Below are 25433 nucleotides of genomic sequence, written 5' to 3' on the forward strand. Positions count from 1 at the left end.
TATCTACACCCCTCTCCCAACACATGCATACACCTAGTTTATAAATGGGGGAAGTGAGGCCCTGAGTAGAGGCAGTCATTGCTCAAGCCCCGCAAATAAGGGGTTCTGGGACCCACCCAAGAGCCTGCTACAGACCCACCTAGGCCACCTGAATCAGCCTCCCGTGGCCTCTATAGATGTTTATGAGCACACGGAGTCTACATCGCCGTGGAATGGGCATCATGGGTTCCAATGGAGAGGTGCAAACGCATCCTCAGTCACTGTCTTAAGAGCCTCTGAGGGCACAGCTGTCCAAGCTTATGTGCTGCTGAGGCCCCTGGGAGCTGGCAGAGCTTACGGCTCCAGGAGGTTGCAAAAGCAATTAAGGTCCACTCTCGCTTGGGACACTTCTTGTGTATTTTGGGGAATTAATTTATTTAGCTACCTATATGATTTTTATATTAGCCAAGTCAAAAGCCACATCAGCAGAATTTGCTCTAAGGAGAAAGGAAGACTTCAGCAGAGATCATAATCTCTGCCTCACTCAGAAGGCACTGATACTCAGTTTCTGAGAACCTTCTGGTTTTCAGCTGTTGCACATATAGACAATAAAAGCTGACTCAGCTGGATCTCCAGTAGGAGAAATCTGCAGCTAATAGTTCCGACAAACCAGAAGTTCAACTATCAATCAACATTCCGCTTCAATCCCACAAAACTCGGCATACTTCAACAAGAATTCTGCTGTAAATTCCACTTAAAGCGATCTCCAAGTCAGCCTGAGATAACCCACCACTAACAAGCATCTGCGTGTTTTCCCAAGGATTTTATACATACTTGATTTCTTCCTCCAGAGCGGTTTTGAAAAGCTTGAGCAGCAGGTACTCTTCCCTCTGATTAGAGGCGTAATTGTACAGTGTGAAAATAACAGTGTCCATGAATTTAGTTGACTTGTTCTGTGGCATCTGGAAAATCAGCTTAGCCAGGTATAAAGGGTTGGTCTACAAGGCAAGAGGGAAGAAAGCAGCTCTATGAGCTAGAGGCTGTTGATATATATGAAAGCAGAATGTGGTATCGGATTCCCCTCTCTTCCATGACTCAGCATGTCATGAGAAACATAGACGTGCTTCCATGGACGTGTTCCTAGCACAGAGCCTTTAGAGAGATCAGCTAATATTCCAATTACAGTGGAGAAAGCCCCACTTGAGAGTTAGAAGATGTAAATGCTACTCATCACATGTTTGTCTACTACAGTTATCTTTTATTCAGTTTGTACTTTTAACCGCGGAAGTGACGTACTAATGTTTATTATAGAGACACAGACGAGGAGGTGGCCCCATAGAATCTGGAATAGAAGAGAAAGGAATAGACTAAGGCTCAGCTACACAGGCTGGCCTAGAAAGATCGATGGGTAAATAGAAGGAAATGCATAGCATTGTCGGAGTCCAGAAGGAGAAAGAAGAGGTCCCGCTTACCCATGGAGACAGTGAGCCAGCCCGCCATGACAGTCTGTCAGGAGGGAGAAGGTATAAGGTTCAGGAGGTGGGTGGTCAGGTTAGCCAACAAGGGAAACCCCAGAAAGAACACGAGTCAAAACAATGACCACAAAAAAAGAGTTCAAGAAGTTGACAGGAATTAAAAGACAACGGAGCTCCATTGAAGACAGACTCACTGACGTAAGCGCCAGCCTTGGGTCTGTCTTTCTTTGGCAGCTATGCTGACTGGGCAGAAATGAAAAGAGAAAACAGCCTGTATGGAGGGAGGAATTCACAGAAAGAAGGATACCCTTAATTCTTCTCACTGCTCACGAGAAAAGACAATGTTCAATTAATATGCTTGACAACTAGTGTTTTCCCAAGATGCTCTAGTAGCGTGGCCTGAAGGTTTCCTAGACAAACCAGATTCCAGTATGTATTGCTACTTAGATTCAGTTTTGAGGTCAGAGTGATGGGTTGAAGTTTTATGGAATAGATGTCCAGGGCACTACTTTCTTTTTAATTATTTAAAAAAATTTAAAGTGTCTATGTGTGTGTCTGCTTGTCTGTATGTGCACTATATGTGCAGGTGCTGGAGGCCCAGAGAGGGTGTCAGATACCCTGGAACTGGAGTTACAGGCGCCACCTTAAGTGGGTGCTGAGAACCCAGCCTGGGTCATCTGCAAGTACTCTTAACCAGCGAGCCTCTTTCTAGCCCAGGATGATGCTTTCTCGATAGACTAACAGAGTATTTTCTACACATGGTAGTGCTGGACAGACAAACCTAAGCCAAAAAGCTCTCTCAACTGGTCTGCTGTGGTCAAGAGTCCTTATCAACAGTGTGAGCAAAGGAAAGGCACCCAGGTTGGTTTTTCTCCTACAGTTTCTTCACTGACCTTGGACACCTGTCTCAAAAACTGTGGGAGCCCGTTCTCGGGTTCCTCGTGGCTTTACCCAGCAGGTCTGAATAGAGGATGATCAGGACCACGGGCCTGAGTGCAGGTGTCTGAGATGGTCTGCACTTGGCTGTGCTGGGGGAGGAGGTCTTTGGCTCCACCCCTTGGCGTCTCTATAAAAACCCTGGACCAGAGACAGTCTGGGCCCGTTGGAATAGGTTCCAGGCCCTCTCGAGGCTATCCTTTATTTTCTATCTGTTTATCTCCGCACGATTCTCCGCTATAAATCCTTCTATCTAATATTTCCTGCTGATCGCACTCAAGAAAACTCTGGGGAGCTGTGGGGGTGGTGGGTAAACGCCCCACAAAAAAACAGAAGTAAAGACCAACACCATACAGGTGAGGACGTGATACAGCTCAACAGTCCCCTCTGCTGCCCTCAGTGTGGGTGCTTTGGAGGCTGTGGGCTGGAGCAATCATTCTATACATGTTCCTGGTCCTTTTCACCGCTCCGAACTCATGCTAGAACACGGTAAACAATGCAATTCTTGGCCAGCAACTGTGTTCTTACCTTTCTGTCTCACAACAGAAATTCTATCAAATCGTCAAGAACCTACAGAAACTTGTAATTTCACGGATACAAAAAAAAAAAAAAAAAAAAGGCAAGTGTTTAAGATTAAACACCCAACCACTGGTTGATGACTACTCTAAATTAGACAGACAAGAAAACCGTTTCTGCTTAAGGCGGCCGGGGGTGGTTGTGGGTCTGGGTAGGTGTTGCTTTGCTTCAGGAAAGGTTGCCAGATCAGCAGTGTCTTTATTCCACAGGCAAAAACAAAGCATTGACATTTTTCCTCCTAGGCTGCCACATAGTGGTCATCAGAGGCACCTACATCCATTTGAAGACATTGTCCTATCTGTTATTCCTAGAGAACTAACGCTACGCTACAGGTATTAGCATCTTGCTCTTAGTGGGGCTAATGCATATTTACGGCTTGGGTAGTGAGCTCTCTCTTTGTATCCAGTCTCAAGGAGGCCCTCTAGCAAAGACTCAGCAGGCATCTCCAGGCCTGGAGTCACACAGTGACCAACCACTGACCCAGCTCTTTGGGGATGGTTTTCCCACTGCTGTGGTCACACAATGAACAACTACTGACCCACCTCTCTGGCCCTGTCCCCCAAAGGAGGAGGTCTGGCCCTGGTACAGATATGCTTTTCTACTGGCTAGTTTTGTCACGGTTGACATGAAATCTAATAATGGCTGATGTCATCACTATTACATTTCTGTTGCTTCTGCACATCACTGAGGTATGGTGCAGACGTGAAGAAGGGACTAGGCCTGAGGGCTAACCGCCTGCATTCTGCCCACCATTTACTGGCTGGGGCTGAGCTTTCTCATCTGCCATATGGGTAGAATGACAGCACTTAGCCTGACCCACAGGGCTAGAACAGGAATTCAGGGAGTTAATCTGTGTAAAGCACCCGACGGGATGGCTGGTCCTTAGTACAGTACTTTCTAAGCTATTATTATAAACCGGTTTTGCTAAAGCTGCTATTATACTGTTAACATATAGCACATAACTATGCTGTTGGCTGAGGCACGGGGAAAGATCCGCAAACATGAGACAGTGTTTATCCAAAACCCATCACGGAGGGTGAAGCACGCTCACCTGGAGAAGGTAGAACAGTTGCTGGTAGGTCTCCAGTGTTTTCCTTCTCTCCTTACTCAAGCTTTTAATCCCCTGGTTGTCTGTGTTATTCAGTATTTCCATTTCTCCGCCTTTTTTCTTATTTAGCTTTTTTCTGTGTGAGATTACATCCTGTGAAGAATTTTATGATGTTATTTTTACTTTGGTACCCTTTACCACCTCCCTTCATACGCGTGCACACATGCATTCACACACACACACACACACACACACACACACACACACACACACACGCACGCACGCACGCACGCACACTGCTGCAAGGGTGAATTTTCTGTTTCCCCCATCTGGAAACAAAGGAAGAGAGGGCACTAAATTGAAGAACAGCACCTGGTGGGTGAGCTCAGGCTTTGTTGTAGGCATTGTTCTGGTCTGAATGAAAATGGCCCTCATAGGCCCATAGGGAGTGGCACTATTAGGAGGTGTGGCTTTGCGGGAGTGGGTGTGGCCTTCTTGGAGGAAGTGTGACACGGGGGTGGGGGGGGTGGGGGGTGGGTTTTGAGAGTTCAGACGCTCAAGACAGGCCCAGTGTGGCACACTTCCTGCTGCCTGCTGCTCCAGATGTAGAACTCTCAGCTCCCTCTCCAGCACCCTGTCTGCCCGCATCCCACCATCTTCCTGCCATGATAACAATGGACTAAACCTCTGAACTGTAAGCCAGCCCCAATTAAATGTTTTCCTTTATAAGAGCTGCCATGGTCATGGTGTCTCTTTGCTGAAATAGAAACCCTAACTAGGACAGGCATTCTCCAAAGCTGTACTCATATGCTCTCAAGATTTAACGCATGCACCAGGAAAATTCAATGGAGAAAGAATACTCTTTATAAAAAAGGATGAAGGAACAGCTAGATCTCTTCACCCACAGGGGAGGAGTCAGACCCCTACCTCACAAAGGAACTCAAAACAGAGAAATACATATAAAAGTGGAAACTATCCACCTCTAGAAAGGAAAACTGGCCAACAATTTTGACTTTGGATTGGACAACAGCTTCTTCTATATAACACAGAACACAAGTTACAAAAGGAACAACAAAATTGGCTGTCATCAAAATTAAAAAGTTTCAAGACTTACAGGAGAAGATAAAATGCCTGCAAAATAGATAAGCTCTTACTACTAAAAACTAGAAAGGCTCAGAATTCATACATCCCCACTCCCCCCATACAAAGGACTTGAATTGGCATTTCCCCTAAGAGATACTCACATGGGTAATAAGCATAAGAGATGTTCAACATTTATTTATTTTTTGTTTAGGAAACACAATTAAAATTAAGTTCTATCACTTTGTTTTCTTTTCCTGGATTTTCTTCAGTAAGTTTTCTTTAATAATAAAAGAAGTCATACTGTTTTAGGTATTGTTTTTTCTCTTTTATATGGTAAACCATTTTCTTGCCCTCAAATAGTCTTCAGGGACACTTTTTAGTGGCTGCATAATATACACATCAAGCCAAACTCACAGCTGAAATGGTTAATCTTCTTTGTCAACTTAGATTTGGAATAGCCAGGGGGCACACCTCTGGGCAGGTCTGTGAGGCTGTCCGTGGGGAGGTTTAGACAAGAAAGGAAGCCCCACCCTCAGTGTGGTGGAACCGTCCCATAGGCTGAGGGCTTGAAAGGAATCAAAAAGGAGAGCGTGGGTTGGCACCAGCGCTCATCTCTCTCTGCTTCCTGACTGCAGAGGCAGTGAGCAGCCTCACACTGCCACAGCTCAAGCAGCTGTCACTCACTGTCTCTCTTTCCCAGCCATGATGGACTGTGCCCTCAAACGGTGAGCTAAGAGGAACCCTTCCTTAGATTGCTTTGGTTAGACTATTTGGCGAAAGCAAACAAGAAAAGCATCTTTTTTTTTTTTTTCCCGAGACAGGGTTTCTCTGTGTAGCTTTGCGCCTTTCCTGGAACTCACTTGGTAGCCCAGGCTGGCCTTGAACTCACAGAGATCCGCCTGGCTCTGCCTCCCGAGTGCTGGGATTAAAGGCGTGCGCCACCACCGCCCGGCAAGAAAAGTATCTAAGTCATGGATCCTCAGTTATCTGGTGTTTTAAGTTGTTCTTCATTTTTGCAGTAACATAATGTTACAGGTAAACCTATACTGTTCTAATCTTATCATCAAACATGGAACTGTCAGTGATAAGATAAAGGGAGCTATATTTAATAATCATTGGTTTAACTTCTAGTAAATGTTGGATGTGCATTTAGTGTTTGAAAATATACACAGAAAAATGAACTTTTTGCAGGGAGGGAAGAGGGTTTTGCCCATGCCCAGCTCCTGGACTAAGGCAATCCCCCTGCCTTAGCCTCCCAAGTAGCTAGGATTACAGGCATGTTCCAGTGCTCCTGGCTCAAAAAATTAGTTTTGTTTCACAAAGCTATCGATTATTAATGAATAAAGCCAAACCAAACCTCAAACATTCATAGAGATGGGGGTATGTGCTATATGACTATTTCCACAAGATACATACTATTTAGAGTATCTGGTGATTTCAAACTAAGCCTTTATTATGAGAAGAAGGCATTTCCTGTTTACAAGTTTATGGGGACAGCACAGCTGCAGTTTAAGGCCATAAAAGGCATTGTGAAAAACCCTTTGGGAGATGTTACACTTTCAGAGTTCTCACGCAAATGAAAGGTACAAACAGACAATGCTTGAAAAAAAGATCAAGTGATTTTTTTTAGAAACATAATTTGTTGTTTTATTTTCAAATATTCAGAAAACAATTCCTAAGTTACAAGCTGCTCTATTTTCATTTTTTCCTTTTCTTCAGCTCTTTCCCTATCTTTTTCTTTCTTCCTTTTTAAAAAAAGATTTATTTATTTATTATGTATACAGTGTTCTGCCTGCAAGTATGCCTGCAGGCCCAAAGAAGGAACCAGATCTCATTACAGATGGTTTTCAGCCACCATGTGGTTGCTGGGAATTGAACTCAGGACCTTTGGAAGAACAGCCAGTGCTCTTAACCTCTGAGCCATCTCTCCAGCCCTCTTCTTTCTTTCTTTCTTTCTTTCTTTCTTTCTTTCTTTCTTTCTTTCTTTCTTTCTTTCTTTCTTTCTTTCTTTCTTTCTTTCTTCCTTTCTTTCTTCCTTTCTTCCTTCCTTTCTTTCTTCTTTCTCTTTCTTTCTCTTTCTTTCTTTCTTTCTTTCTTTCTTTCTTTCTTTCTTTCTTTCTTTCTTTCTTTCTTTCTCTCTCTCTCTCTCTCTCTCTCTCTCTCTCTCTCTTTCTTCTCTCTCTCTCTCTCTCTCTCTCTCTCTTTCTCTCCCTCTCTTTCTTGTTTCTTTTTTTTTTTTTTGTTTGTTTTGTTTTGTTTTGTTTGTTTTGAGACAGAATTTCTCTGTGTTAACAGCCCTGGCTGTCCTAGAATTCACTGTGTAGAACAGGCTGGCCTCAAATTCACAGAGATCCACCTGCCTCTGCCTCCTGAATGCTGGGATTAAAGGCGTGTGCCACCACACCTAATGTTATTATCAAGCCTGGAGTATGAGGGTGGGGCATTTACTACTGTCCCAGGTGCCCCTGCGGCTGCCATCCCCAGCCGCATGCTAGATCCCTGAGAACTGGCTGTCTAGCTCTGACTCTCCAGGGCCTTCAGCCGCCCTCCGTGGTCAATCAGTTTTCTGAAAACGGATGTGGCATACAGGAAAAGAACAGGGCCATGGGAGAGAGGGTCCGATTTGTTCCTGGGTAATAATGACTCCCTTTCTGCTCTTCTAACATGTCCCATAGATTGTTTGAAGGCCACTGGTGACACAGGGTCACTCTTCAGATGACATTTTGGAAGCTACAGAGGTTTTTGGGGGGCTCTTGTGGAAGACATTTGTGGTTTCCTTGGGTGGGGGCTAGGGATGATAGAGGCTCTGCCTTTTGTAGGATAATTGAATGATCTCGTCTGGTACAAATAGTGAATGGCTATCTGCTCATTCACATAGGTGTGTTTGTGAGTACCTGAGCCTCGAATCTAAGTGTTCTGCATATACGTACAACGTATTTTTCCATACACAAAAATGTCAGTATGTGCGTGATTTTCTAGGATGACAACTGTTGTGTATATTGAAGGCAGACTCCAATTGTCTTGAACATTGCAAGGAACTGGAAACTAGGCCCGACTATACCACCCTTCAGTATATCAGAATCATCTGCAGCCCTCTTAGCTTGTGGTGATTCTGGGAAAAGACCCGAGTCCCAGTAACTTTATAGTGTTTCCTGTTGTCGTCAGATTCACGTATCTTCATATTAGAACATGCATTTTTAAATGGCGGAATACTTTGTTCTCTATAAAGACCTTGGCTTTATATATATGTATGTGGGTTTTCTTACATGTGAGTTTCATTTTAGAAACTATACTACCCTGAATGAACCCCATCTTATCAGAATGGTTAAAAAGTGTTAAAAATACGTCAGAGGCAAGAGGCAAGAAAACCAATAACTTATAACAAAAATGATAAATGAGCTTTGAACAACTTGTACAAAATTCCCAACATGCTTTCCTGGACCCAGCCTCCTGCGCACATACACATGCATCTTCTCTGCTGGCAGCCGAGGGACCCACGGCCCACTGACCTCCAGCGTGATCCTGTTCTTCACCAGCAGTCCGATCTTGATGTCCATCAAGTTCAGGTCTTTCTCCAGCTGCTGATTGGCCCTGATTTTAGTCACTACTTCTTCTCGCAGCCTTGCTACCTCTAGCTCCTCCTGGAAATCCAAGTCGCTTTGGTCCAACAGGTACACGAACTTTCGGATTACCATTAAAGGTGGGTTTTCAGAGCCAACTGCGGGGAGAAGAGGAGGCATATTTTAATTGGGAATTATCACTCACAGCTGGCTCTGCCATGAAACTATTACTACAAAAATAAACCAACCAAAGCATGTAGTCTGTGGCGTGGGTTGTTCTCCATCAGTGAGAGCAAGATAAGCAAACCCACATAAACAAATGCACAAAACTGATAATGCCTGGCCCCACTGTTTTCTACTTATCTAATACTCATTAGCCAGCTCTCTCCCTCACGGTCAGCAGACTCAGACACTGAGCAGACAGACCTGTCTCTGCCTTATTGATGAAGAAAGAAAGTTAAACCAACAGACCTGAGCTCTAAGACCCGGTGGCTGAGCCAGATAAGAGATTAGCATTCTGGCTGCAGGAAGAAGTGGTTTCTCTCAGCACAAAGGATCTTGGGGAAGGAGCCAGAACTGGGTGGAGGCCAACAAGGGTTGACAGAAGAGCAGGGGTCTAACGGCCAAGCAGGAATCGACTAGAGGATAAGTGAGTGAATGCTCTCCTTGGTAGAAGTAAAAAGATGGTAGACATTGAAATTTGGTCATTGTCCTTTTAAGCACAGACCAAGGGGGGGATGGGGTGGGGCTGCTGAGAACCCAGGGACCAGCCTCAGAGGAACTTTGTGTAGAAATTCTAAGAGTTTCTGGTCTTATTTTCTGACACTGTGACACTTACATATCATGAGATCAGCTTGGGTAACACCAACCATGGGGATGACCAGTACTTAAGAAGAGGACTGTCTCACTGTTATCAGATGGCTGACTGGCCTGTCATCAAGGGCCCTGTCAGTCAGTCTTCCTTACATTTACAGCTTGACTCTGTGCTGACTCTGACAAACACCTGCTGACTCAGCACGAACCCGGCATGGACCACAGACGTCACCTCTGTGGCTGTCCTATTTTTGAGATCTGTGCTAGAGAGCTGACCTTGGATGGTGTCTGTGGTTACCACCATTGGGAGATGAGACTGTGTTTTGCTTTGTTGTTACTTCACTTGTTTATCTTGAGACTGGACCTTGAACCCTCTACAGCTGAGGACAGCCTTCGCCTCCTGATCTCCTGGCCTCCATTTCCCAGGTTGAGATAACGGGTGTGCACACTCCATGTCCAGTTTGTTTTGCTGCCTTTTAGGACTATTTTCAAATTTTCCTACATAAACATATTCAATCCTTAAAAACGAGAGGAGGGGATCAGGACAGGCAGGCCACAAAGTGAACCCCTGAAATGTAGCTGGATCTTCTTCTCTGTCTTCTTATCCTTCCCCGTAACTCAAATTGAAGGTACAATGGGATTTATGCTGATCTCGTTCTTTTTGAAGAAGAAATGGTACCCACTCTTGCTGTGGGATGGTCTGTATGTCAAATTGCTCTGATTGGTCAATAAATAAAACACTGATTGGCCAGTGGCCAGGCAGGAAGTAGGTGGGACAAGGAGAGAGGAGAATTCTGGGAAGCAGAAGGCTGAGGCAGAGAGACACTGCTAGCTGCCGCCATGACCAGCAGCATGTGAAGATGCCGGTAAGCCACCAGCCACGTGGCAAGGTATAGATTTATAGAAATGGATTAATTTAAGATATAAGAATAGTTAGCAAGAAGCCTGCCATGGCCATACAGTTTGTAAGCAATATAAGTGTCTGTGTTTACTTGTTTGGGTCTGAGCAGCTGTGGGACTGGCGGGTGACAAATATTTGTCCTGACTATGGGCAAGGCAGGAAAACTCTAGCTACACACTCTGCTTTTCCACTTCACCCCTAACAGGCAGCGCCCCCTCCTGTCCTATCCGCCCCGGGCTCACTTGTTCAGAACCTAGAGCCCGAGATGACCAGGATCTGTCAGAGACTGCATTTGTCCTCTGGTTCTTGGGACAGCCTCTGCAGTCTATAGGCTAGAGAAGTATCCTTGCTGGCCAGGGAGGGGTCCAGGCTCTGCCTCCCATGGTGCCCACTTACCCAGCGCTTTGTAGTCATCTCTGGCTTTGTTTGCCCGCAACAGGGATTGGATTTTCACAATTTCATTTTTCTGCAAAAACATTGAGGGGAGTCATTGAGGGGATCTCTTGGAGTCCCATTTGCCCCACTGTTTTAGAATTTAGGACTTTTAAGAACTGATACTATTAAAAATCACTGCTCTTTAGATGTAGCACATTTAATATTTATTCTCCCACATTGTGGGTCATCTTTTTTTTTTTTTTTTTTTTTAAGAAGTAAAATAAGTTAGCTACAAAAATAAACAGGACTATAGAAGGACTGTCAATTAACAAGGAAAAGGATGCCAGGACCTAAATGACCCATTTGATGTTGATAGTTTTATTCTTTGAATATTCAGACATTTTCCCCCCTGTGGTTTAGATTTAAATTAATCAGTTAGCAGCCAGACGAACTGTATATCCTGTGTTGGAAAACACTTGACTAACCTGGCTCTCTCTATATGTGACAAGTTGTGTAGCTTGATCTACTTGTGGGACTCCCGACTGCTAGAGCAGGGGCTGTCCCTAACGCTTTGGCTGGCATTTTGGGACCCTGTTCCTCATACTGGGTCACCTCGCGCAGCCTTAATACAAAGGGAGGGGCTTAGTCTTATTGCAATTTGATGTGCCATGTTTTGTTGATACTCATGGGAGACCCACCCCTTTCTGAACAGAAACTGAGGAGGGGTGGATTTGGGGACGGGGCAGAGGGGACATGGGGGTAGGGGATGGGAGGAGCGGGAGGGAGGGGAAACTGCTGTCAAGATGTAAAATTAGATAAAATTAACTAAAAAAAAAAAAGAAAATACAGGACTAGAATGTTCTCTTTTTGGTATTACTAGGCCATGCTTTCCCCTCTGTCCTTGACTCAGTGTGACTTCTGAGTTCAAAGGTAAGCTCCCGTTCCTGTCACACTGAGTTCTGAGGTCTGTTTATTCCCAGGTGGTCACCAGCACCGTTTAGTCAAATTATTCAATACTAACATTCAGTAAGTATTGATTTAGTTCATTCTTAGCCCAAAAGGAAAGCCATGTGCATGTGACTTACATGATCTTCGAAATACTGCAGTCGTGAAAGATAATTCTTCCTCACTGTTGCCATTCGGAACCAGGACTGAATCTGAAATACAGTAAAATAGAGCCACCATGGTGATAGCCACACAATCCTCAAGGCAGACGACACTGCCTTCCTAAAAACATTATCTGCTGAACACCAGTGGCCTTGCATGCCTGTGAACCCAGCACCCAGGACGCTGAGGCCAGCCTGGGCTACATTCAAGATCCTGTGTCAAAGGACAAACAAGGACTAACAGCCTACCAATCAACAGATAGCAAAGCCTCCCCTTCATTTCTCACTTCTTCTGTTGTTTTCTTTCAAGATCCTTAAAAATTCACCTCACGGCCTGGGCTATGTAGCTTAGTTTCCATCTTGGCAAGTAAAAGTCAAGAGAACAAGGTAGTCTTCTGAGCTATAGTGAGTCCGTAAATCAAACGAAACTAAATCCAGGCTTTCTTTCATCATCCTTTAAATGCAACCCATAACCCTTAGTTTGTTTTTTTTTTTAATGGAATTTTACTCACGTGTGCGTGTGCACACGTGGGTGTATACCGTGGTGCGTGTGTATAGGTGGGAAGGCGACCTGAGGGAGCCTGCTCTCTTCCTCCACCAAGTGAGTCCTGGAGACCAAACTCAGGTCGCCAGGCTTGGCAGCAAGTGTCTTTACCGGTGGAGCCCTCTCCCCAGCTCCATCCTCTAGGATGCTATAGGAAAGCTCTCAAGAGGTCTCAGTGGGGACCGAGTGTGCCTAACAGTTTGCTGCGGGAATGGGTGGATTCCATAGCAGACACAGGACAACATGTCCTGAATGAGTGAATGCACCGTGGTTCTAGCCCTGTCGTTTTCTGCCCTCTCAAGCATCTTTTCAACTCACCCACTCAGTTTCTTTCTGGCCCTTATTGACTCTCACCTAGATTTCCAAGTCATCTACCAGTTCATTTTTGTTTAGTTCTTTTGCTTTTAGCTAAGCGTGGCCACCACGGTACCTCTCCTTTCTGTAGCTCAGAGCCAGCCCCTGGGTCAGTGGCTTCGCATTTGCCTAACAGCGGAGGGGTTCTGGAGGGTTTCTGCTGGTGTGTTTGAGCATTCTAAGTACGACTAGCAAATGCAATAAGAGGAACATGAAACCAGACTGGATAGAGCAGGGAGATGATCCCTTAATTAAAAAAAAAATTAATTTGGATGTTCTAGACAAAGAGCTGGACACAAAAACATTTTCACAGTTGATTCTCCTAACCACATAAAGGATCATCACGGTGGTTCATCAACTCGTGCGAAGATGCTCCAAGCCCAGGACTGACTTTCAAGGCTTATGCATCTCTGTTCTTCTAGAGTCAGGGCAAAGTCAGAGGCAATGGGTCATCCGAGCACTCAATGTGGCCGAAAACGATACTTACCTTTACAACGGAATCAACGTTACCAGCAAACACTTGCTGTCTGTTCAGATATTCTTGTCGTTGTTTACACCCCTTCCAGAAAGCCTGGGGGAAGAGCAGGTGGAGGAGGGACTGATGAGTGACAGCTGCCCACAGTTGCTATAGAAACACACCTTAGGAGTTACTGAAGTGGGACGCCAGCAGGAGCCCTCCCCTCCCAGGTCTCCTCTGGACACCATGTCCAACAGTGGATACTTAACTGGGGCAGAGCACACCAACTGATGCGTGAGAAAAGAACCAGAGTTGGAGCAGGCAGAGAAAGGGACATCAATGCCCAGTTGGGCACCCAATTTTCTACTTGAAAGCTTAATTTTACCAGGGCCCTGGGTGACGAAAGGGGACAATAAAAGGAATCCTTCTCATAGTATTAGCTGGGTTCTGTTAATAGTGTTATTCGATAGAAATATAAAATGCTTGAAAATAGCGATTAATATATGATTATCTTTGCTAGGAAGGCACTTCCCTCACTGTGACCAAATCCCTAAAGATATGCTTATAATTGACCATTTATCATCTCGTGTGTTCTCACATAGACTTATCTCTATGTCTGTCATTATTTCCATCTAGTTTCTCTCCGAAGTGAACTATTCATTTTTTTACTATGCATATTCCTAAATCTATACAACATATCTACCCATATAAACATTATGCATTAAAATACAAAGATGTCATTATGTATATATCATTTTCTTCCTTTTGAGAAAATGAGACCCAACAATATGCCAAGGTTTGCTTTCTCCTCTGAGTTATATGAAAGGCTTCTATTTAACACATACACGAAACACCTGTGTTAACACGGAATTAGACAAAGCAAAACCATTGGGATTAAAACTTCAAAGCTGAAAGAGAAAGATGTAGAATTTTGACAAATTAAATGTAAGGCATATAGTATTCCTCTTCTGTATAGATCAAAGTCCCTATTAACTCAGCTGCTGCACTTTAGAAAGTACAGGCTGACTACAACTTAATTCCTAAGTGAGGGACATTAAGCCGCCACCATTTTTTTTTTTTCCCTCCGACAAACTACTTTATACTCAAGGGACAGGAAAATGTATGGAATGTAATGGAAGTCAAAACCAAGCAATTTTAAAGTTCCCCCAAATGTATAGTTTTCTATATGATTATTTTTACATTTACATTTACATAGTCATCAGTGTATGTGTATATAACTTGCAGGAGCAGGAACGAGTCCTCTCCATCCACCAGATGGGGCCTGCCACGGTGAATCTCTTTACCCACTGAACTATCTTACAGGCCCGTTTTCAATAGGATTACGGTCAGATGAATTTATTTGTAACAGAGTTCATCATCTTTTATTTGTTTAGGGACAAGCAATACTGTGTGGCTCAGGCTAGCCCCGAACTCACAATCCCCTTGCCCCAGTCTCCCAAGTGCTGGGATTGCAGGTACACGGCACTATGCGTAGATTCAAAAATATTTTAAAAAATGAGATGTGTAGCCAGGCGGTGGTGGCACACACCTTTAATCTCAGCAGTTGGGAGGCAGAGGCAGGTGGATCTCTGTGAGTTTGAGGCCAGCCTGGTCTACAGAGTGAGTTTCAGGACAGCCAGGGCTACACAGAGAAACTTTGTCTTGAAAACCCAAGAAAGAAAAAAAAAAAAAAAGTAGCTGCAGCACAAGGGGATCAATGAGCTGGTTACAAGGTTGAAATTGATTCTATATGTCAGAAATAAATAAAAACATATTAAAGATGTTATTTGTATTAGCCAAATATTAATTTACTCAAATATGAATAAACTAAAAAAGAAATAAAGGAACAAAATTATAGTATTATATTTTGGGGTAGATTAAAAAATAGAAAGATACTTAAAGTCTGAACTGGACAGTTCATCATTACAAAGATGCTATGTTCCAAACAAAACAAAACAAAACGAAACAAAACAAAGACAAGCAAAAACCCAGGCTGGAGAGATGGTTCAGGAGATAAGAACACTGGCTGCTCTTCCAGAGGACTCAGGTTTGATTTCCAGCATCCACAAGGGGGTTCAACAACCATTTATAACTCTAGTAGCAGGGGATCTGATGCCCTCTTCTGGCCTCTAGGGGCATGAGCACACTTGATACATAATACACCCAAGCAAAAGACCCATACAAATAAGGTTTAAAATAAAAATTAAAAAAAAACTAAAAAGAAAAACAAAACAAAATAAAAACAAAACAAAAACAAAACCAAGATTTCAACACAATTGTTAAAAATAATCAGAAATGGGCTTAGAATTTTGTCAAATGACTTGGCAGTATCAGTTGAGATAAACATAGGAGTTTTCTTTCTCAGGCTTTTACGGTGAAGATGAGCATCTATGTAGGAAGACATGAGGATTTTGTTAGCACATGCAGGTTAGATTCAACAGGATCACAGGGGCTTGAGAGTCTGCATTTCTCAGAGGTTTCCTGCAATGATCAAGCTGGAATGTGGCTCACACTGTGAGTGGTAAAGATATAAACAACCTCACCTAAAGGATTCTTAATCAAGTGCCCATTTAGATAGGCCACCATGGGATCTGTGGCAGTGTGGCTCTTCTGAGAAACTGCTGTCTGATGTCATCAACAACTATTCACAAAAATGGCTCATCAATGTGATGAGACAGGGAAGCACATCCTAATGTCCTGGTCACTGGGATTCCACAGCAGTGTGGCTGTCACACGCCTAAGAAAGCTCTGAACAACACTTCATACATTTTGGTGGGTAGCGCAGGTATAATTATGTGACTATGTATTTATTACATATCTTTCTTTGAGCCATGCTCACGGCAAAAAACAAAGCTTGCATCAGCTCAAGGTCTCTTTCTGCTTCTCCAGTATTAACTGAAGTTTACAAATACCATTCATCTCTACTAATTCAGATTCACAAACACGAGGAACTAATCTGTAATAGTAACAGAGCCTCAGCCACTTTCCTTGTCCACTCAGCATTACTGATTGTATTCATGATTCAGTACTCACTATTTGTGAGATTTTGGTATCAGGCTTCATCTCATAATCAGCTATTTGTGTAGACCTCCCCAGAATCTTTCTGTTAGAAGTATTCATTGCTGCTTCTTAAACAAGGGCAGCTAAGTTCTGTATAGATTTTGATCTATAAAGAAGCAGAAATACTGTACGTCTTACATTTAATTTGTCAAAATTCTACACTTTTCTCTTTCAGCTTTGAAGTTTCCATTCCAGTAGGTCTAGCTTGTCTAGTTCTGTGTTAGTAACAGAGACCACACTCATAGCCATCAACTGCAAGTTCTTCTAATGAACAAGTATGTGTTGAGGAATACTTAATGTAAGGAGGACATTTGCTTATGTTGTGGACTATTGAACAGTGTGTTACATTTGTTTCTGATGCATCTGTTTTAATGATGTAAGGATTTGTTACATTTTTTTCTGATGCATTTGTTTAACTATGTAAGGATGTATTACACTTGTTTATGTTGCATTTGTTTAACTCTGTAAAGATGTGTTGCTGTTTCACCTTGCCTGCCTAAGGCACCTGACTGGTCTAATAAAGAGCTGAACAGCCAATAGCTAGGCAGGAGAGGAATAGGCAGGGTTGTCAGGGAGAGAAAATAAATAGGAGGAGAAATCTAGACTTGAAAGAAGAAGAGAGAGGAGGAGGAGGAGAGAATGAGGGAGAAAGATAGGGAGATGCTCGGGGCCAGCCAGGTAGCAGCCAGCCAGCAGACATAGAGCAGGACATATAGAACGAAAGGTAAAAAGTCCCAAGGCAAAACGTAGATGAAGAGAAACAGGTTAATTTAAGTTAAAAGAAAAAACAGCTAGCCAGAAACGAGCATAAGCTAAGGCCAAACACTGAAAACTAATTAAGTCTCCACGTCATGATTTGGGAGTTTTTTGTAATAAAATCATTCTTCGCTGCTACGGGAACTTGTGGGAAAATTTATAGTAGCCACTTTATTCTGTTTTCTGGGATTATACATATATTTGCTGTGAAATACTGGAGATTACTTCTCTTCTTATGTATTTTCAAGGTTAATCTCCAGAAAACCGGGCCTGTTGAAGCAGCTGTCTTGCTCGATGATGGGTACCCAGAAATCACAACGTCTAAGGATTGTGATGTAGGGTAGCCAGGAAGCTCTGAACGATTTCTTTTTCCCCTCCTTCTTAAGTCTAGCAACCTCCAAGGCTTAGTCTATAGGGTCGGCACAATGAACGACTGCCCCAAGGGGATTGATTCCCCTGCTTTGCAGCCCTTAGGCTCTGAAATTGCTTCACACAATCCCTTTCTTCTCTTTGCCTGGAGGCTTGTGGCCTTCCTCTACCGGAAGTTCAGTCAGTCAGTCCTAGGGCTAGGAGTTTTTCATTTATGTTTTACTTAGGTGTATGCCATATGGGTGTGGGTATCTGTAGAGGCCCAAACAAGGTGTGGGATCTCCTGGAGCAGTATTTACAGGCTGACGGGAAGCACAGGGCAGGGCAGGGGTGCTGGAATCCACACTGAGTCCTCTGGAAGAGCAGCAAGTGCTCTTCACTGACAAGCCATCTCTCCCGCCCAGCTCTAGGTTTTGATATTAGTCATTACCACATCCTTCCTTAAGAGAGGTAAGCCAGCTTTCAGTAGTTCAAGGAAAAAATTGTTCCACTCTAGTTATGTTTGTCCTGTTAGATAAAATTATGTATTTGACCTCGTCCCACAGAAACACCAATGACCTTAATACTGGATCCCTACCACCTGTTCTCAGTCGTCTCTATTACCTCATCACACACTGAGCACCTAAGAGCAGCAACTGGAGATGTCTTCAGTGTGAATTGTCCCACCTGAGCTTCACAATCCTGCAGGGCATTAGAATTTTTACACGAGGAAATGTGTCTTAAGTCAGTTACTTTTTATTTGTTTGTTTGTTTTTTTTCAATGAAAGCGTTTCTCTGTGTAGCTTTGGAGCCCGTCTTGGAACTTGCTTTGTAGACCAGGTTGGCCTCGAACTCACAGAGATCTGCCTGCCTCTGCCTCCTGAGTGCTGGGATTAAAGGCGTGACCCCGCTTCCGCCGCCGCTGCCGCCGCCGCCGCCGCCGCCGCCAGTCAAGTCAGTTACTCTTTCTCTTGGCTTTCTGATTCCAACTCTTCAGGCCCGTTTCAATTATTTTCAGTGTTTATTTTTTTCATTCTTCACTTTCATTCATTTACACTTGATGATGTCACAATTTAATTGCCACGGCTGTTACTGATCCATTCACACTTCTCCCCACATACCCATATATACAGTGTCTCATTACTAAATTCTTTGAGAATTTCAGTATAAAATTTTCTTCTGGAAGAATATCACTCGACATTTACTTCATTTACATTTTTACAAATTATGTTCATTTTCTGTATATTTGATATAAATAAAATCTCCTTTATTTATGTATAATGACTTTTTCTGGCTTACTCGTTTTCAAACTTTGGCTTTGTGTATGTGTGTGTGTGTGTGTGTGTGTTAGGGACTGGACCCAGAGCTTCAGGAATGCCAGTAAACACTCTACCACTGAGCCATACACCCAGCTGTATGTACATTAAGCAATGGTATTAGAGACTTCTAATTGTTCTAAAACTGGATGGTTTGTTGGGGGTGCAGCTCAGAGTGCTTGCCTTAGCATACACAAGGCAGTAGGCTTAACTTCCAGCACTGAAAACAGAAACACCAATAGATTCACTTTGGTTTCCCTCCATGTTGGACTGGACATCTGCGGAGCTCTAAGTGTAGCCTGGATCTGGCCGGCTTGGGCCAAGAAGATTTGCTTCTGTATTTCCCTCTAAAATTGTCAAGAATGTATGTCTGGGGCCAGCTGACTGTCTAGAAAGCTTGAGCTGTTTTAAGCAGGGGAAGCCTTCCAGTATTTCTTTAATGTGCTTCTATTAGCAACTCTGGTGAGAAATGAGATCAACACGATGCTTTTTGGCTCCTGGTCGTTTGGTTGTATAGGTCAGTGCATTCCCTTCTGGGCCACACCGGTGTCATTACCTTACTGTTAGACCTCATGCCTTCATTGTTGGGAAAATGTCGGATGGAAGGAAAGCAGGCATGGTGGATAAGTTCCGAGTTTGATGACATGTTCTTCAATCTTGACCCACTGTGGAGGAGGAGCAAGGCCCCATGTGAGCTTCTCTGTCCTGTCCCCGCACTCTCCCGACTTCAGCACTGGGTTCTAATAGAAAGGGCAATCTCTAACGGTGGGCTCTTCTGTAGGAATCCCAACCGCACTCTTGTTCCAAGACTGGAGCGTGCAGGGCTGGTCCAAGGTGTACCACACTGGCTGACACTTTGAATTTTGTTTTACCTTTGATGGTGTAGATTATTCTATTTTTAGGCTGTGTTTTCAACACATAAGCTAGAACAATTTTGAATTAGAACTCAATGGCTCACATAAAAAAAAAATCTAAGTGTCAGGTCTACAACAGAGATTTCTTCCAAAAAAAAAAAAAAAAGTCATTTTGGTCCTGCTAACATCTTGAGCAAATAAAACACTCCAACATTTACACAAGAAGACCAAGTTAATAACAGTCATCCTCAGCCCCAAATAACATAAACACACGGTACAGGAGGCAAAGATGTTCACCAACAGCTACAAAAGAGATGCTCTTCCACTGAAATGTCTCCAGTGAAGGAAATCTCACAGATACCAGCTGAAGCAAAGCCCTGCAAGCTCCACCCATCAGTGACATGCTTGCGTTAGCCTCTGGAGAAAAGGACACACATGCAGACCTTGGGAAGGTAGCGTGGTGGCTAGCAGAGGACAGTGCAAGAAGACAGCAGAAACATCTGAATCTGACAAGTTCTCCTCCTCCCTTGAGAAAGCTCAAGTCATCATTTCTGCTGTTGTGTCACAATTTTTAAAGAGGGGATACAGAGGAGGAACCCCACAGGTCTGAACAAAGAGTGACGATTATACAAAGAAGAGCCCTGCAGAGGCTGAATGTACTCCAACTCATTTGTCCTTCAATTGGCTCAGGCTAGAAGAAGCCAGACAGTAATCACCACACACTAACCCTTACAACTCCAAGTTCAGCAGGAGATGGACACGTGGAGACGCTGCTGTTTGGAGAAGCCCAATTTCAACCCCGGTCTGAGGTAGCCATCAGCTCTCACAGGTAGATCTGAGCAAGGTACCTGGTAGCAGGCAGATCGGAGCAAGCCTGAATACTCTCCTGAGGACCACAACTTAAAATACTTCATCACTAAGGCAGTCCCCATCGTAAATGCTTCCTAAAATAGGGTACCAGCCAGGGAAGAGTCTGTATTCAGCTCTGTTAGAATGCTGGTAGCTGACTGTTGTGTTTTCAAAGGAAGCATTTTCAGAAGACAGGACCGCTTACTGTAACTGTAGTAGGTGATTCACATACCTGTATTTTGACCACACTGTCTACTTGGTCATACAAGAATGATTTCCTAGCTTCAAACTCTTCCCTAAGGAGGGGTCCTGAGCTTGTGGCTTCAAAGCGGAGAAGCAGTTCCTCTGGAGCAGACCATATGTTCTCACGGATGTAATTGGATGTGACTTCCTCAATGATGTCCTGGCAAGAGATACGTCTTATGGTTACTCTCCACACATTGGGTGAAAGGAACATAGAAAATAGCTTTTGGAAATGGCAGCTTTTAGGAAATGAAATGGATTGGTTTTTTTTTTTTTTTTTGGTTTGGTTTAAAGACAAATTTAACAAGAGCCACAGGATGATCTGGCTTAGCTTCTTTCCAATGACAGGATTTTTGAATCCCCTGAGCATGGCGGCAAGGTGGCATAAGAAGGTGTGGAATGATCTCATATGATTCCGGCCTGAATTCCACAGACTGTATAAGGGTCAAGGTTGACTATCATCAGAATGGACATTGCCTCCCACCTCCTCAGACTACTGGGAGACAGCAGTGACCAGAAAGTCCTAGGTTCTTTTTTTCCCTTCCCCAGCCCCAAATGATGTTCCAAGGGAAATCAGATACTGGAGGCAGAAAACCGGTGGGAGAGAACAGACAAATGTTATCAAGGACAGACAGGAAGTCCAGAGGAATGGGGGAAAAGAAGGGGATTGTGAGAAGTTTTCATGTGGGCTCCTGATAGGGTTTCCCTTCACTCTTAGTAGATAGAAAGACTGGAGTAATTCCTCCAGCTGGAGCCTCTTATCAAGCACATCTGCACCCAGCTGTTGGTCCATTCAAGCAGTAAGAAGGAAAATCATTTACAGGTGCAGAGAAAGTGTTAAGAGAAGACATATGCAAATGTATTCATTGAACAAGGACATTAACTTCAGGTTATTGTTTTTAAAAGGCCGAGACCATCCACCATTTATTAATTCAATAGACAGATATTCAGTGTAACAGAAAGTTGTATCTGGGCATCTTTGCATGCCAGATGACTCTTTTTTTTTTTTTTTAACTCAGATTTTAACTCTTTAATGCTGCTTCTTCACAGCATGGCACATCTTTTCAATCCTGGCATGGGATTTGGAAAAAAAAAATCAGCACTTATCATTCATTGCTCTCATATTCTTTGCCTAAAATTTGTAAGCACTTTGGATGTCTGAAACTAATAAACCATGTCCTTTAGGCTTTTTCTTCTTCTCATTTCCAATTTTGTCTTTAAACATTGTCAGATTCAGGCCACATTTCCCCTCCACCCCTCAACTTGTAGCACATATTTCTATGTGGTCGCATCTGTGAGTCTATTGACTCTTGTTTTTATTTTTCTGTCGTGGATTCTTAGAGAGTCTTGGCTAGCCTGTAGTATATAGAGCAGGATGGCCTCAGAGTCACAGAGCTCCATCTGTCTCTACCTCCTGAGTGCTGAGACTAAAAGTGAGTGCCATGACACCCAACAGCGACTGACTTAATGATACTAATGTGATCTATATTTAAGTGCTGTATTTCTCTTCTCCAGGACAGAATGATTATTAGCAGTGTATTCTCTCTGGATATACTCTAACATATTTATCAGCAAGTCTCATGTCTTTTGAGTCCAAGGCAATCTTGGTGAGGATTCTTTCCTGAGCCTTTCCCCCCCGGGAAGCAGCACTCATTGTCTGCGTCACAGTAAATCTGTTTCTCGAGCTGCATCTTGCATTATTAATTCCAGAGCAATGGGCATGCAATATCACACTTAGATATACAGGTGGCTGCATCAGAAACTGTTGCCAACAGTGGGAGACTGGAAAAGTGGGAACTGGATGCCCTGGGAAAAGCCTCTGTGTTGCTGACACATCCTGTGCAAGCTGTAGACTCAACGCCATTTCCTTCATCCACTCTCTGCCTCGTTTCCCCCACTTAGGAACATTGATGCCGACAGCCCATGCTCTACCTCCCCTCTGCGGATGATATGTGATCAAACTGACTGGCAGTGCCTTGGAAAGACACATGCTACGTTCATGCTTTCCGAAGACCTGTGTGTAGTGCTACACACTCTTCGGGTGCTCATGGGCACACATGAAAGAGTATTTCTAGCTGTAACTTCCTTCTGACACCTGACCGTCCTAAGAGCGGTGATTCCATTCACACACCACTCCGACTTTATCCCCTCTGTTCTTTACTACTTCAACTTCCCAGAGCTCAAAGGATCCCGTGAAGGCCACTCTAGCAACAGCTACCTGACCATCTACTACCTACCTATCTATCTATCTATCTATCTATCTATCTATCTATCTATCTATCTATCTATCTAGATCTATTTATTATGTATACAGTGTTCTGTCTGCAGGCCAGAAGAGGGCACCAGATCTCATTACAGACAGTTGTGAGCCACCATGTGGTTGCTAGGAATTGAACTCAGGACCTCAGGAAGAGCAGCCAGTGCTCTTAACCGCTGAGCCATCTCTCCAGCTGCATCTATTTATTTTCATGTCCTTAAAAATAAATTTAATATAGCATAGTCACAGAGAGGTCAGTTTCTGCCAAGCTGTTTCTTCCATTCCTTGACATAGGATGGGAGAACTGAAAAGACCAAACAAATAAACAAAAGCAAAACAAAGCAAAAAACAAACAAACAAACAAACACCCCAAATCAAAACTAAAGACAAATGATTTAGAATGGAGCCTGAAAAGGGCTTTTTGGACCAATGTTTTCTACAACTTTACTCTTAAGTTGCTTTTCTTTCTTCTTTGAAAATATTTAGAACTGAGTTCTTGTCTATCTAAAACAACAACACCAAAACTACCGTGTACTTGAGAATGAATTTGGACTAAGAAGGACGAGGCAGACAGGAGAAATCACCTATGCTTTGAAACTCTGGCCAATATTCCATACAAGAGGGAAGAGCATTAGACCAATGAAGCCAACACAGACACTTCTGAATGGGTTTCTTCCTCCTGAACTTAACATCATAATGTTCTAACAGCCAACAACAATGTACTCACTAATTGATACATTGTTTCTGTCAAACTCAAATAGGTATTTTGTTATAAGGGATGGGAGAGAATAGAGAAATAGGTTTTTGGCAAGTATAATACGGTCAGCTTAAACTTTCAAATATGGGTCAAGGATCTATTAAGAGAGATTTTTAGAGGTAAAATAAAAGTTCAGATTCACTATATCATGTTTAAATTTGGGTCAGTACTTAAATCAGAGTCATGTACAAAATATACTCAACTGTACTTGGATACTAGAGCATACAAAACTTGCAAAAATGGCATTAACCAACAAAAACACGCTAAGACAATTGTTCAGAGAAGCGAACATTTAAATCCTTCCACCCTGTTCTTGCACCTCTCTGCTGTCTGTTCCTAAAGCCATTCTGGAGATGGCCGGACTTATCTGTGGCAGAGGCGTTCGTTCCAGCACTTTGTGGGAAAAATTTATTTGGAATGGTCTCACATTAAGTTGTAGGCAAAGAGAGAAAGGAAAGATGTAAGACATATTGACAACTAAAAATTATTATTAGTCAAACTGAACTTTGCTAAGAAAAACTTGAAGACTGACTTTAAGTCAGCCAGCATCTCCAATGAGCTGCCAATGTTTCTTCCTCTTGGTCCCCTTGGTTCTCTTTGGTTAGCTGTACCAGCATATGGAACTAACAGTTCTTAATAAGGCAGCACACTCAACTCCAGTCCTAGAAGACTATTTCCCACACGTCCTCCAAATAAATTGACTAGTCTTTTCCATCACTTCCATGATGAAGAACCACACTTCTCTTTATACAGTTGAGTTTTCCACGAAACACCAACCTCCTACCTCAATTTCTTCTCCTGTGAGCCACGATTCTTTAGGCAAACATGATTCAGGTGAGACCCAAGAGCCTTCTTTGGAATCTGTGTTATAATAGTAGTTGTATTTCTGCTGCAGGTTGAGTTTGACCCATGAACCTTCACCAGACACTAAAGAAAGAGAGAGTTCGTTAGCATCCACAGAGGAATGGAGTTCTTACACTTTCCTACCAAGAAGCTCAGCAACATACTATTTATCAGGTCTCTGGTTAAAAGGGGATAGGGGATAGATAACTAGGTTTGATAAGTCAAGTCTAATAGACCAGATACTATAACCTAGCAAAAATATTTTTCACTAAGTGTTCAGTTGGTCCATGTTACAGTCGCTAGAAATGACAGAGTAAAATGGAATGAATTTTGAGTACTCAATGGCAGTGTCTTACCACACACCTACATACCCCCACCCCACCCCCAAATGGGGAAAGATAAATATCTATCACTGACTATGGACTCCAATTCTTTCATGGGAATGGTGTGGTATTTTGAATGTAATTGGCCCCCATAATCTCATAGGGAGTGGCACTATTAGGAGGTGTGGCTTTGTTGGAGTGGGTATGGCCTTGTTAGGAGGAAGTGTGTCACTGTGGGAGCGGGCTTTGAGGGATCCTATGCTCAGGATACCACCCAGTGTGTCACAGTTGACTTCCTACTGCCTTCTGGTCTACCTGAATGCTGCCATTCTCCCTGTCATGATGATAATGGACTGAACCTCTGAAACTGTAAGTGAGCCATCCCAATGAAATGTTTTCTTTATAAGAGTTGCATGGTCATGGTGTCTCTTCACAGCAATAGAAAACCTTAACTAAGACAGATGGCCTGAGTCAAATATGGCCATCAAAAAGCAAAAGTGAACAAGTAATGCATGTTACATGGAGATGCTGACACCCTCACAACTAAATGGAGGAGACCAGTGAGAATTTTATTTGCCAATAAAGCCATCCAGAACTTTCTCTGATAAGAACTGATTTAC

The 25433-nt window shown here is 43.2% G+C and overlaps 1 protein-coding gene across 4 annotated transcripts in view; it reads right to left on the bottom strand.

Moving 5' to 3' along the window:
* Iqgap2 (IQ motif containing GTPase activating protein 2) overlaps positions 1-25433 on the bottom strand; it is a 278808-nt gene that overhangs the window by 38044 nt on the left and 215331 nt on the right. For all 4 annotated transcript variants that reach the window (XM_006985748.4, XM_076552086.1, XM_076552088.1 and 1 more), the window contains 8 exons: positions 24432-24574; positions 20623-20793; positions 13238-13321; positions 11832-11903; positions 10768-10837; positions 8607-8815; positions 4018-4167; positions 814-977 (listed from right to left, as the gene is read on the bottom strand). In XM_006985748.4, the coding sequence (XP_006985810.2) occupies positions 814-977; positions 4018-4167; positions 8607-8815; positions 10768-10837; positions 11832-11903; positions 13238-13321; positions 20623-20793; positions 24432-24574 (1063 nt within the window). The remainder of the gene's footprint in view (positions 1-813; positions 978-4017; positions 4168-8606; positions 8816-10767; positions 10838-11831; positions 11904-13237; positions 13322-20622; positions 20794-24431; positions 24575-25433) is intronic.

The sequence above is a fragment of the Peromyscus maniculatus genome, chromosome 15 (assembly GCF_049852395.1).
Source record: "Peromyscus maniculatus bairdii isolate BWxNUB_F1_BW_parent chromosome 15, HU_Pman_BW_mat_3.1, whole genome shotgun sequence".
Lineage (NCBI taxonomy): Eukaryota > Metazoa > Chordata > Mammalia > Rodentia > Cricetidae > Peromyscus > Peromyscus maniculatus.